Source organism: Salvelinus sp. IW2-2015, linkage group LG1 (genome assembly GCF_002910315.2).
Source record: "Salvelinus sp. IW2-2015 linkage group LG1, ASM291031v2, whole genome shotgun sequence".
NCBI lineage: Eukaryota > Metazoa > Chordata > Actinopteri > Salmoniformes > Salmonidae > Salvelinus > Salvelinus sp. IW2-2015.
The window spans coordinates 42,552,090-42,566,518 of record NC_036838.1 but is presented as its reverse complement, the minus strand read 5'-3'; the positions used below and the strand labels follow the sequence as shown (position 1 = coordinate 42,566,518).

The window sequence follows — 14,429 nt, the reverse complement described above, 5'->3', positions numbered from 1 at the left end:
ATCACTGGAGGCTTCTTGCCATGGATCACCACTGGAGGCTTTGTGCCATGGATTATCACTGGAGGCTTCTTGCCATGGATCATCACTGGAGGCTTCATGCCATGGATTATCACTGGAGGGCAGAGACACAGAAGGCCTGGCTCTGGGAGAAGGCACAGAACTCACCAGGCTGGGGAGACATGCAGGAGGCCTTGTCCTTGGCCGAGGCACCGGATGCACTGGACCGTGGAGGCGCACTGGCGGTCTCAAGCGCAGAGCTAGCACCACTCGTCCTGGCTGGATCCCCCCCTGTAGCCCGGCAAGTGCGGGGAGTTGGAACAGGCCGCACTGGGCTGTGCTGGTGAACTGGAGACACCGTGCATAGGGCTGGTGCAGTATACCCTGGACCGAGGAGACGCACTGGAGACCAGATGCGCTGAGCCGGCATCATCCCTCCTGGCTCGATSCCCACTCTAGCCAGGCCGATTCGAGAAGCTGTGATGTAGYGCACCGGGCTATGCGTGCGMACTGGGGACACCTTGCGCTTCTCCGCATAACACGGTGCCTGCCCAGTCACTCTCTCGCCACGGTAAGCACGGGGAGTTGGCTCAGGTCTCCTACCTGAGTCCGCCAATCTACCCGTGTTCCCCCCCCAAAAAAATTCTGGGGCTGCCTCTCGTGCCCGTTACCTCGCGCCATTCCTCGTAGTGGCGCCGCTCCRCTCTAGCTGCCTCCAGCTCCTCTTTCGGACGGCGATACTCCCCCGGCTGTGCCCAGGGTCCTTTGCCGTCCAAAATTTCCTCCCAAGTCCAGAACCCTCTGCTCCTGGTTACCACGCTGCTTGGTCCTTTTTTGGTGGGTGATTCTGTAACGATTCTCGTTGGTGGAAGAAGAGGAGGACCAAGGTGCAGCGTGGGACGTGTTCATTTTAATAAACAAAATAAACTGGACACTGAATTTACAAAAAAATAATAAAGAGCGAGAACAAAAACGAAACAGTTCTGCAAGCAATACGCACAAACAGAAAACAATCACCCACAACACACAATGGAAAACAGGCTACCTAAGTATAGCTCCCAATCAGAGACAACGATAGACAGCTGCCTCTGATTGGGAACCACACCGGGCCAAACACAGAAATAGACAACCTAGACATACAACATAGAATGCCCACCCACATCACACCCATACCAAACAAAACATAGAAACATACAAAGCAATCTATGGTCAGGGCGTGACACATGTACTTTGTGTCCCCACAGATGTTTGAGGTGCATTGCGCCCCTGTGTCCACTAGATTTAAAACATTTATGACAAAAAGCTGATAGGATGCGCCTAGGACGGTATATTAATACAGCAACACCAGATCTCTGTGTAGATCATCTTCTAATGGATCCATTTCTTACCTTCATCTGCCAGTTGTGTGGTGTCAATGTCGTCTCCACGAAATAATTCAGCAACATCTGCTGGCTGTGTGGGCCCAGTGRCAACATCTGATTCACTCTCGTCTTGTGCAACTACACCACCTGGAAGAGAACAACAAAGGGCTAACTTGCACTATAACACTTGCATGCCAATACGTACTGTAGAAACCATGACAACTTTGTCACAGCAGTGATGYCCCTTTCTGAAAGAGTCTTCTACCTCACTAAGCTTAATAGCTGCTTTTCTCATTTACACCAAGCTACATGGTCATTTGTCTGGACCTTTATATGACATTGTCTTTCCGAGCTATATTCAATTGATCCCACACCTGTGTCCAGGTCTATCGCACCACATTAATAGACAGTATGTGTGCAAACTGACTTTACTTAGCACTTAGACTCACAGGACTGATAGCAATCCTACCACACCCATATAGTCTGGTATTACTAGTGATCCCAGGGGGGAGATCTCATTGGCTGTGAATGTAATCTTGACTGAGGTGTTTGTGTTGGAGCTATGCAGTGCGTCTCTAATAGGTTCCAGGGTCTGACCTGAAATCAATTAGGCCCCATGCAGCACTAAGGAAGGGACTGTAATTAATAGCCCAACTGTGGGGTAACTTCTCAGCTCAGCCTGTGCAAATAAATGTTCTTGTCCCCGCCTGCAAGGGGGCCTGACCCCTGACACATTCCCGCTGGGATGGTGGGTACAAGCCCCCCAGGGGAAATCTCTCTCTGGTCTAATGACAGACATTATGGGAGCTATGCAGCAAGCACACTGGCTTTAATACATGGGCCTCTGGGTCATTTACTCTTTAAAGTCTTAGTATGTGCATCCATTTCCTCATACCTAGTTAGCTATGCAGCTGGACCGAGGAATGTGATTATTTCTTCCTCCTTCATAGCTAATTATGAAGATAAATATAATAACTGCACAGACTTTCACACTCTCAAAAACAATCTTGTAATTTCTAAAACCTTTAAGAATTTGATATTTCAATGCTTAACTATCAGAAGACTGTAAAGTCTTTCATTGCCAGGTGTCATGCAATAAGAGAGATGCCTCTCAATGCTAAGAGGGTAAGGATATCTCCCCAGTGTGTGATTATAACACTCATTTATCCTCCAACAGGGTGAAGTCATACTGTGTATGTAGGTCTCTTRTGCCCGTATGTGCCTGTAAGTGGGTGCTTTGACTGGGCTTCTTGATAGACCACTGATACCCTTACTTGGGGATGGCCATGTCTTTTAGACTGATGGGCTTTGGTACTGACACCATCTCAGTCCCAGCTCTCACATGCAAAGAAGTAATGGGAGAGCTGTGCCTCCCAACAACAGTTCAGACTCATTAGTCAGTGGGATACACAACATCAAGTCATCTAGGTGAATGACGTTTCCATCTAGCTAGCCTGTTAAACAGCCGAACGCCCTGCTGAAATATACTGCTGCTTTACTAAAACTGTTGGTGCACAGTGATGTCGAAACCATAATTCTATTTTTTTAAATAGCCATAGTTCTACCTATCAGGCCCTCTGAGGTAAAAGCTTGTTTTACACAACGTGATGAGTCATTTTATATTTTCAAGTAAGTTACTGTGGTGGTGGGTTGAATCAAGTACAAAACTTATAATGTAGTTTGTCATATTGTTTTCTAGTCTTGTCAGCAACTATATTTCATGTGGGTAGTGCTAATGCAGTGCATACCATACAGGGCAGTGGATGTTTCATAAACTAAACTGGGCAAAGATCTTGCTGCTATGAAATATCTTAATAAGCTGTGCGCCTGACTCCCTTTTTCCTGAGATTGAACATGTTTACTGAGATAGTTATGGCAACGAAGAAAGCTCTGCAATCGTTTGCCCCCTGTAGCCTTCTCCTCTAAATCAATGGCATTACCTCATCCACGAGGCTTTGCCAAAATTCTGTACATCTCATTAAGACTCTCTCCTCCCTCCCTGCCTTTTCCCCATGCAGTTAAACAATGTTGTTTTCTGGTTAAACCCACAGAAGCTTTGTCCAAGACAGAACTGAATGTTGCATAATTGGGCYGGGTTTGGATAAGCTACTATATCACCAGGTTGGACATTTCCGACTGTCTTTCCACCCTGTTTGCTTGTGGAATTGAACTTTTATAGTCAGTTGTTGCAGTATGCTAAATGCAGTGTGGTGCATTGATTGGACTTGCTAAATCAGTATGACGAGCAAGTGCCACAAGTGCGAAACAGTCAGCGTGCCATGTAAACAGGTGGGTCAACACTACTGAAGAAGGTCTCACACTGGTATACTTAGACTAGCAACTGTTGGTTATAGCTGTCACATGTGTTTTGTGACAATTTAATTGTGTTTACGAGCTACCTCTCTGTCATTGTAAATAATKTATGTGCATATTGCTACCAGCTCTGTTTTAGGTATATAACAGCCCACAGAGCCAGCCAACCAGTCTATTTACCAAGAGGGTTTTCATCTGTATTTTTTGTAGCTGTCTATATACCACCACAAACTGATGCTGGCACTAAAACCGCACTCAATGAGCTGTATACGGCCATAAGCAAACAGGAAAATGCTCCAGAGGCGGTGGTCAGATGAAGCAGATGTTAAGCTAAAGGATTGTTTTGCTAGCACAGACTGGAATATGTTCCGGGATTACTCCGAWGGCATTGTGGAGTACACCACATCAGTCACTGGCTTCATCAATAAGTAACGTCATCCACACAGTGACGTACATAGATACCCCAACCAGAAGCCATGGATTACAGGCAACATCCACACGGAGCTAAAGGGTAGAGCTTCTGCTTTCAAGGAGTGGGAGTCTTACCCGGAAGCTTTTAAGAAATTCCACTATGCCCTCCAACAAACCATCAAACAAGAAAAAGCGTCTATACAGGACTAAGATCGAATCGTACTACACCGCCTCCGACTCTCGTCGGATGCAAACTATTACAGACTACAAAGGGAAGCACAGCCCCGAGCTGCTCAGTGACACAAGCCTACCACACGAGATAAATAACTTATATGCAAGTAACACTGAAGCATGCATGAGAGCATCAGCTGTTCCMGACGACTGTGTGATCACGCTCTCCGTAGCCTATGTGAGTAAGACCTTTAAACAGGTCAACATTCACAAGGACGCAGGGCCAGACGGATTACCAGGACGTGTACTCCGAGCWWGCGCTGACCAACTGGCAAGTGTCTTCACTGACATTTTCAACCTGTCCCTGACTGAGTCTGTAATAACAACATATTTTAAGCAGACCACCATAGTSCCTGTGCCCAACAACACCAAGGTAACCTGCSTAAATGACTACCGACCCGTAGCACTCACGTCTGTAGCCATGAAGTGCTTTGAAAGGCTGGCCATGGCTCACATCAACACCATTATCTCAGAAACCCTAGACCCACTCCAATTTGCATACTGCCCCAACAGATCCACAGATGATGCAATCTCTATTGCACTCAACACTGCCCTTTCCCACCTGGACAAAAGGAACACCTAYGTGAGAAAGCTATTCATTGACTACAGCTCAGTGTTCAACACCATAGTGCCCACAAAGCTCATCACTAAGCTAAGGACCCTGGGACTRAACACCTCCCTCTGCAACTGGACCCTGGACTTCCTGACAGGCCGCCCCCAGGTAGTAAGGGTAGGTAATAACACATCCGCCACGCTGACYCTCAACACGGGGGACCCTCAGGGGTGCATGCTCAGTTCCCTCCTGTACTCCCTGTTCACTCCCAATTACCTCGACTAACCGGTGCCCCCRCACATTGACTCTGTACCGGTACCCCCTGTATATAGCCTCGCTATTGTTATTTTATTGCTGCTGTTTAATTATTTGTTACTTATCTATTTTTTTACTTAACACTTTTTTTTCTTAACTTCTTAAAGCATTGTTGTTTAAGGGCTTTTAAGTAAGCATTTCACTGTAAGGTTGTTGTATTCAGCGCATGTGACAAATACAATTTGATTTGATTTGATAACACCTGGTTGCTTAGTTTAAAACAGAGCCATACAGAGGATGTTGTTTAGCAACCCTGCCAGCATGGCCAGTAAAGCCTGAGCAGCCTTAATCACTGTCTGACCAGCCATCAGTCATCAGCTACGTGTTCTACACACAAACCCACTTAACCAGAATCTAACCTCAACATGGCAGCATTGGTGTAGCGCAGTTTCTCTGAACCCCCCAYGCAAAGTCAGAGTTTGGGCGCTCTGATAGCTGTCCATGGTTCTGAAATTGCGATGTCTATGTATCTGCCTGTCGATAGGCTGTCAGATTAWTTGGTGCTAGTGCTTGTAGTAGCCTATAGCTTTGCTTTAATGGATACATGCTTATTTATATTTGGTTGTCAGGCCTACTGCTTATRTTAAGCCTAATGCTTATGTTTCACGAAGCTATAGAATGCTAGCTGGCGGCAAGAATGTAYACTACCGTTGAAARGTTTGGGGTCACTTAGAAATGTCCTTGTTTTCCATGAAAACATACATGAAATTAGTTACAAAATGAATAGGAAATATAGTCAAGATGTTGACAAGGTTATAAATAATGATTTTTAATTGAAATAATAATTGTGTCCTTCAAACTTTGCTTTCGTCAAAGAATCCTCCATTTGCAGCAATTACAGCCTTGCAGACCTTTGGCATTCTAGTTGTCAATTTGTTGAAGTAATCTGAAGAGATTTCACCMCATGCTTCCTGAAGCACCTCCCACAAATTGGATTGGCTTGATGGGCACTTCTTACGTACCATGTGGTCAAGCTGCTCCCACAACAGCACAATAGGGTTGAGATCCGGTGACTGTGCTGGTCACTCCATTATAGACAGAATACCAGCTGACTGCTTCTTCCCTAAATAGTTCTTGCATAGTTTGGAGCTGCGCTTTGTGTCATTGTCCTGTTGGAGGAAATTGGCTCAAATTAAGCGCCTTCCACAGGRTATGGCATGGCTTTGGCATGGCTTTTACCACCACCAGGCCATCACATTGCCTCCACCATGCTTGACAGATGGCGTCAAGCACACCTCCAGCATCTTTTCATTTTTTCTGCGCCTCACGAATGTTCTTCTTTGTGATCCGAACACCTCAAACTTAGATTCGTCTGTCCATTACACTTTTTTCCAATCTTCCTCTRTCCAGTGTCTATGTTCTTTTGCACATTTTATTATTTTMTTTTTATTGGCCAGTCTGAGATATGGCTTTTTCTTTGCAACTCTGCCTAGAAGGCCAGCATCCCAGAGTCGCCTCTTCACTGTTGACGTTGAGACTGCTGTTTTGCGGGTACTATTTAATGAAGCTGCCAGTTGAGGACTTGTGAGGCGTCTGTTTTTCAAACCAGACACTCTAATGTACTTGCTCAGTTGTTGACTGGGGCCTCCCACTCCTCTTTCTATTCTGGTTAGAGCCAGTTCGCTCTGTTCTGTGAAGGGAGTAGTACACAGCGTTGTACGAGATCTTCAGTTTTTTTGGCAATTTCTCGCATGGAATAGCCTGCATTTCTCAGAACAAGAATAGACTGATGAGTTTTAGAAGAAAGTTAATTGTTTCTGGCCAATTTGAGCCTGTAATCAAACCCAGAAATGCTGATGCTCCAGATACTCAACTAGTATAAAGAAGGCCAGTGTTATTGCTTCTTTAATCAGAACAACAGTTTTCAGCTGTGCTAACAGAATTGCAAAAGGGTTTTCAATTGATCAATTCACCTTTTAAAATGATMAACTCRGATTAGCTAACACAACGTGCCATTGGAACACAGCAGTGATGGTTGCTGATAATGGGCCTCTGTACGCCTATGTAGATATTCCATTAAAAAATCTGCTGTTTCCAGCTACAATAGTCATTTACAACATTAACAATGTCTACACTGTATTTCTGATCAATTTGATGTTATTTTAATGTACAAAAAAATTGCTTCTCTTTCAAAAACAAGGACATTTCTAAGTGACCCCAAACTTTTGAACTGTAGTGTATTTACTTGTTGAGTAATTAAAGTGGGAAACTCAAACATTGCAGATTGTAAAATGAATTTTCAATGCAACAGCACACTAATCAGTAACCAATAGATTTTTACATACAACTGGCCCTCTATGGTCAGGGCGTGACATTTTTACTACAAACCTAATTTCCTCATATGTTGATGATGGGGTGGTGCTGGAGATGATGAATATGAAGTCAAACGTTTTTTAAATGTCCCTTTAATTCCAAATAATACAATCAGTCCACTGTCAAAACAATAGCTTACTATGGATTGTTTCATTATGCAGACAATGCCGTCTAGCCTACTAGCCTATCTATAGCTATACACAGTATTTAGCTGGTAGAGTGGAAATGGAAATGGAAACATGCTCCAGGTGAAACCTATGATCCTTTATAGATGTATCTTGTTAAAACCACTTCAATCAGTGTAGATGAAGCGAAGGAGACAGGTTAAATACATATTTTTAAGCCTTGAGACAATTGAGATGGATTGTGTATGTGTGCCATTCAARGGGTGAATGKGCAAGACAAAATACTTAAGTGCCTTTGAACGGGGTATGGTAGTAGGTGCCAGGTGCACCGGTTTGAGTGTGTCTGCAACACTGCTGGGTTTTTCATGGTCAACAGTTTCCCATGTGTATCAAGAATGGTCCACCAACCAAAGGACGTCCATCCAGCCAACTTGACACAAYTGTGGGAAGCATTGGAGTCAACATGGGCCAACATCCCTGTGGAATGCTTCGACACCTTGTAGAGTCCATGCTCTGACAAATTGAGGCTCTTCTTGGGGCAAAAGGGGTGTAACTCAATATTAGTGTATATTACACATTGGAACTCGGACTCCACGCTGACGAGGCTATCTGTCTCTTCACTCGTAGGTCTACCAGTGTTCATAGAAGGGGTGTTGCTCTCATGAGCGCGGGTGTGTCTCTGGCAGTCATCAGCTTGATTTTCAGGGAGAGGAGGAGGAGAARAAGTGAGTTCCTCTCACTTGAGGAACTGAGGGGAGGAAGAAGAGGAGGAGCAATGCCACTGTTATTGGCGTGCCTGGGCATTGAGGTCTCTGTCAGGACTGTTAGGCTGCTAGTACCAGCTGCTGCATAAGTAGGCCTACTAGCTTCCACCTGCCATGGTGTTTCGTCAGTCAAGGATGAGGTGGTGGTAGCTTTACTGATGTGGTTATCTTCAGTAAGTTGGCACGAGCTTGATCAGATAAAGCTTTTTTGCTGTTTTTTTGTGCACCACTTTGTTCTTGCCTTTTATTTATCCATCTTGAAAAACAAACTCACTCTCCATCATCCGAGTCTGACCTGATTCACGTAACTGTTTTTTTTACTTGATAGCCAATTAGATGAGGGGGCCGAGGCGGGCTGCTGCTGGCGCCGCTGAGAAATAGGCTAATTAGATCCATGAAAACTAGTCTGACTAACTCATCTTCTACCCATGTAGATGTAGACAACACAAACACTTTGCTTGCTACATGTGGAAACTAAAAAGCAGGGTAACTGTCAAAAGTATTTATAAAAAATAGACATAGGTGTGAGATGACGGACACATGAGGCCCCAGAGCTCAAGGAACCTTTGAACACCATTTTGCTTCATTTTGATTCGCTTTTTAARGGCTCCATGTTTCATGACATTATATGGCTGTTAATGTTAATTTCAGGCAACTGGTGGTGCAGTATGAATGATTTGATATAGTTGTTAGTCATCACCGATGATCCTCACTATATGGGAATGGGGAAGTGTAAATAACCTTTAGCATAGCTGTGGAGCACACAGTAGGGCCAGTATGTAGTCATCCCCTTTGGTTTGTGTTGTAATGAATACAGTGGGGTCTTGTGGGGTGAGCTGCCATGCCGCTAAGAGCAGGAGGTTAGCAATCAGACAGAACACTTCCTCTGATTCTCACAGGATGACCTCTCCTTTGCCCTCTACCCAGGAACCACAGCTATAGCTAACCTGTCTATGATTTACTGCATCCATTCCTTATATTGAGGCCCCCTTTGTCTCTCTACCCCTCTCTTTATTCTTCTTACCTATTCTTTATGTGTTGCATGGAGCACTAATGTGAAGCCCTGAACCATGTCACTTAACCCCCTCTATATTGAGGCCCCCTTTGTCTCTCTACCCCTCTCTTTATTCTTCTTACCTATTCTTTATGTGTTGCATGGAGCACTAATGTGAAGCCCTGAACCATGTCACTTAACCCCCTCAGCTTCCCCCCATCCCCCCCCCCGCCCTTTATAGCCACTCCGCTCCAGATGTTATTCCAACAGCCTCGACTGCCCTGCACTCTGAGATTTTCCCAGCAGATGGTCAGATTGACAGGTCTGGATATCCTCCGGCTTTCACTCGTCTCAAGGGAGTTCTGGATGGGGGAATGCCGGCAGCAGCAGCAGCAGCCTTGGAGGAGAACAAGCCAGCTAAATGTATAGGCAACCCCCCATCTGTTCCACCCACCCTCCTCCAGTTGTGGACTTCTTATCCCCAGGATCTACAGAGGTGAGAAGTATATGCTTTCACCAGGCACATCCCTCCCACGCAACGCAACACGTCATGCCCACAGTCAGAGCTGGGTAGTGGCCCTGTCTTCCCATGGCCAGCAACAGACAACCAGACTGGCCCATACAGTAAGCTACTCCTCTCTGCTGCTGGAGGGGCAGGGGCAGAGTAGGTTTTGGACTGTGACACAGGGCTTAGTGAGGTGATAATGGTCTGCAGGCACGAGTGGACCACCATTCTCACATAGTGTGCAATGGTAACCACATGAGATAGTGTTTGCACAAGGAGAGCCAAACACGCAAACTCGAAAACAAACTCTCATTAATCTTCAAATTCCACAAATAAAATGCTGCTTTAGCCAAAACCTTTTTTCCACTGTCTATAAAGCTAAATTCACGTCTTTAAAATAAGGGATTCTCCTCTATACAAGACAGGTYCTATAAACTGGACTGACATAGTATCTATTTTTTGTTGCATCAGCGATATATGTTTGGAATGTTCCTCACACATCCTCCAACAGGATATGTGTGAAGGGTGGCTCAGTGAGGAATGAGAGGGGTGTGTGGGAGAAGGGGCACCGGGTGATCCTGCGTGTCAGACCCTCATTATAACCCACCCATGTCTGTCATAACACCCCTCTGACACCATCCATGTATAGTTGTCTGTACACAGTGCCACCAAAGCACAAGGCCAGGGTAACATTCTCAAGAAACAATTTATTTTCTTCCCCGGTGATTATAAGGTTAGGCTCTCCCTCCCTTTTGTGTTCAGTTTTGAAGTCCTGTTCTCACTAAAAGTTACAATGCTGAATGAAACCTCACTCTACTGGCAATTCTAGCCACTCTTTAGATTTCTCTTGTGTATGATTCTATAGTACAACTCTCCTAGTACAACTGAGGAATTTGCGTCTGAAAGTGCCGCTTTTAGTGGCTGAGGAATGGGACATTGGACCTCAGTCCCTCGGGAGGTGAACACAGTATTGCAACTCTAGACTCCTGACCTGCTATCTTAAACTCTGTCTCTGTCACAGAACCAGCCCAGCCCTCTTTTTCCTGGCATTAAACCCAGAAAGAGGATGGAGGATCTCATGTTTTTAATCAAGCTCCAGTGCTGCACCCATGGCTGCCCAGAAGCTCTCATCCCACCCTGGGGCTACGACAGCCAAGTTCTGGGGACTTCAGTCAGAAGCTCTCATCCCACCCTGGGGCTATTGCAGCCAAGTGGTAGGAACTTCAATCAGGACTCATCTGTTTCTACTTGTGTATGTATTTCACTTTACAGATTGTCTGTTACAGTTTCACTGCTGTATACATTACCTTAACTGTTCCTGTCTGGGAGGAGTAAATCAGTAAAAGTTTGGACATTGATTCAGTTCAGAGAGAATCACAAGGAGATTTCAATTCTACTGCAGACAAATTACTACCATGCCTCTGGAGGTGGTATTGAATAACAGCCATGTCCAGACTAAACTAGACAATATCAAGACACTAAACTGGAAACGTAGACTGGCCCTCAACAAAAAACAGAATGGTTTTCTATTTAGAATGATACATTTATTATCTAATGTTAAGTATCCATGTTTATTCTGCTYATCACCACAGATAGTAAAGGAAAGACATGGACATGTCCACTCTCCCACACAAAGATTGTTTCACAGCAAGTTAGAAACAATTATAAAACAGACTACAAAAACATAACGATCAACTTGAAACAGTGTGATTTAGCAATCTTACAGAAACTAATATTAATTTTCCTTTATTTAACTAGGCAAGTCAGTTAAGAAAAAAAATATTATTTACAATGACGGCCTACCCCAGCCAAACCCAGACAACGCTGGGCCAATTGTGCACCTCCCTATGGGACTCCCAATCACAGCCAGATGTGATGCAGCCTGGATTCCAACCAGGTACTGTAGTGATGCATCTTGCACTGAGATGTAGTGCCTTAGACCGCTGTGCCACTCAGGAGCCCAAAGAGGATGACCTGTCCTTCTTCAGGCCTTATAAGATACAAAATAAATGTTCCTGTTCCACAGGTGCTGGACTTGGACTGGGTTTTCAGCCATGCCCTGGACGTAATGGTATTTACTTTATGAGAGGAGTGGCTTCTTTGTTGGACATGTTCCTGTGTGAGTGTTCAGTAGATGTTGCTAAAATAATATCTATGATTCACATAATTACAGGTCCTGAGGTCAGGTCGAGTTCCCTCTGAAACTAGTAAGCCTCCTAAAACCAGGGAAAAGCATATGGCTTAAATCCTTTGTAGTCTGTTTATAAACACAACCTCTCGAAATTTTAGAAACTTCACTTGAGAACACTAGGTGGTTCTACTCCAATTGTGATTCATGCATGCGGCAGGTAGACTAGTGGTTGGGCTAGTAACTGAAAGSTTGCTGGTTTGAATCCCTGAGCTGACGAGGTGAAAAATCTGTCAATGTGCCATTGAGCAAGGCACTTAACCCTAGTTTCTCTGGATAAGAGTGTCAGCTAAATTACTMAAATGTAAACATGTAMATTTACTCTCATCATGTGATGCTGAAATGAGATCCATTTATACTCTGTTTTGTTAAGTTTAACTTTCAGAGGTGACTTTAAAAAGTTACAATTGCATTAACTTTTGAGTGCCACAGTATGTTAGTAGTTCCCCTCATTCTGCTGTTTGGCTATAGCTCTTGAATCCATTCTCCAAACCCATTTCTGACAAGCCCCTCCACATTAACTACTGTACTGCAGCTATGCCAACATCTGTCTTTTAGCTCTGACTTAATCCACAGTACTACAGTAATTCTGCACAGTGATTACATAATACAGCCCTCTCCCAGATTTCTAAAGTTGACCGGAGCATCCGGCGATAAAACAAATGGTATACAGTAAGTTGGACTTTGTTTGAAAGAAGTACTTGTCTCTTCTCAGGAAATAGACTTTAAGCAAACTATAGACTGTTTTGTTGTTTTCCCTCCTTTTCTCCCTCTTGCTTCTCCTGTTGCTTTACCACTTCTTGCGCCCATGCATTCTCCCTCCTACTGTTTAGGATAACTGTGAGGCATTCTGCTACCATTCATTTTTGTCAGCTAGCTTGGCATGGCRTTGTGATGTCCAGCTTTTCATTGAATGGTAAATTATATTAAACATGTGTCCACACAATCTTCAGATTCAAGATTCCCTTAAGATATGAGGAAACATAACATTTTTACTCTTTAACATTAATCTACATACATGTGTTCCACAGATCATAGCAGAACCAACTGCCTTCTACTTATAGGAATAGATTTGTGCTTCCAATACCAATTACATAATTTGTAATACATCTAATTAACATTGCATTACTTTCAGATTAAGCAATTTACTATGTCAATATTTCTTCCCACACCACAGCAAAAAACTAATGCAATTAGGGAGAACATAAATAGCTGCTTTTGTTGTAATGTTAATTGATGTGCAGTTTGGTGTTGCTGGCAGAACAAATACAAATGTTTTGGGTTAACTTTTTGGGCTCCCAAGTGGCGCAGTGGTGTAAGACACTGCATCTCAGTGCTAAGAAGTGTCACTACAGACAACCTGGTTTGAATCCACACTGTAGTCTCTTCTGGAAATGTGTTAGATCAGATGGAGATGGCAGGAAAAACCTCCCAATCTTGTACTTAACCCTCTCAAAGGGTCACATTGTTGAGAAGTAGTATAATTTGGAGAGAGAGTTCCCATAGGCAATAAATAGGTGCAGGTTATGCATGCATGATTCAGCTGCACAATGACTGTAGGTTTCATATTCAAATTGGCCCCTTTGATTGCTACGTTATGCTCCAAAGTAACTTTTCCCTTTCAGAATCATCATGGGGGGGGGATTCCATGAAGCTATCCTGCATTTATAAATTATTACACACTGCTAAACCATGGGTTTATTTTCATGAAAGTGAAAATCATGTTGACACCATTGTATAGAGTTGATAACATGAAAATCTCTGTGTTCAGCCTGAGACAACCCCTGAACCCCACCCCTGTCCCCTCACATGCTTTCTTTCAAGTTCAGCTTGAGGAGTCTGGATGTATGAGTTTTTACTTACCGTGAAAGAGGGTGGTGATGAGGAGCAAAGTGAATGCCAGCATTTTGTGGGTCTCATTCATTCTCTGTGTGGATGCTGCTACTGCCATTCTCCTCCTGTTTGTGTGAGCGTCCAGGGTGTGTGAGCGTCCAGGGTGTGTGAGCGAGAGAGAAGGGGAGCACCAGTGGACCAGACCAGTTTAGGATTTCCTCTTACCGTGAGTGGGACGGGCCGGATAAAGTGCCACTTGTGCTCTGGCACTTTTATATGGCTGCCCTCCCTCGCTGAGGCCCAACCCCACACCCCTTCTCTCACTGGTTACTTTAATCCTTCCTCTGTGGCCCCACCCTACTGGGTGGGTGGGTGGGGGGAGAGATGGAGCATGGCAGAAGGAGGGAAAAAGAGAAAGAAGAAAATAATGGACTTGTGTTGGGATTCTAAACTTGTGTTTGATGTATAGTTGAATGGAGTTTGAAAATAGTTCTGCAGAAATCTTCCAATATTTCTGAGTAGTTTT

General features: G+C 44.3%; 1 protein-coding gene across 2 annotated transcripts in view; it reads right to left on the bottom strand.

Moving 5' to 3' along the window:
• Positions 1-14,165, bottom strand: part of LOC111967911 (hematopoietic progenitor cell antigen CD34) — a 22,661-nt gene extending 8,496 nt beyond the window's left edge. For both annotated transcript variants that reach the window (XM_023993355.2, XM_023993363.2), the window contains exons 1-2: positions 13,934-14,165; positions 1,386-1,505 (exon numbers count right to left, since the gene is read on the bottom strand). In XM_023993355.2, coding sequence (XP_023849123.1) covers positions 1,386-1,505; positions 13,934-14,021 — 208 coding nt within the window. In that variant the 5' untranslated portion in view covers positions 14,022-14,165. The remainder of the gene's footprint in view (positions 1-1,385; positions 1,506-13,933) is intronic.
• Positions 14,166-14,429: the final 264 nt, after the last annotated feature.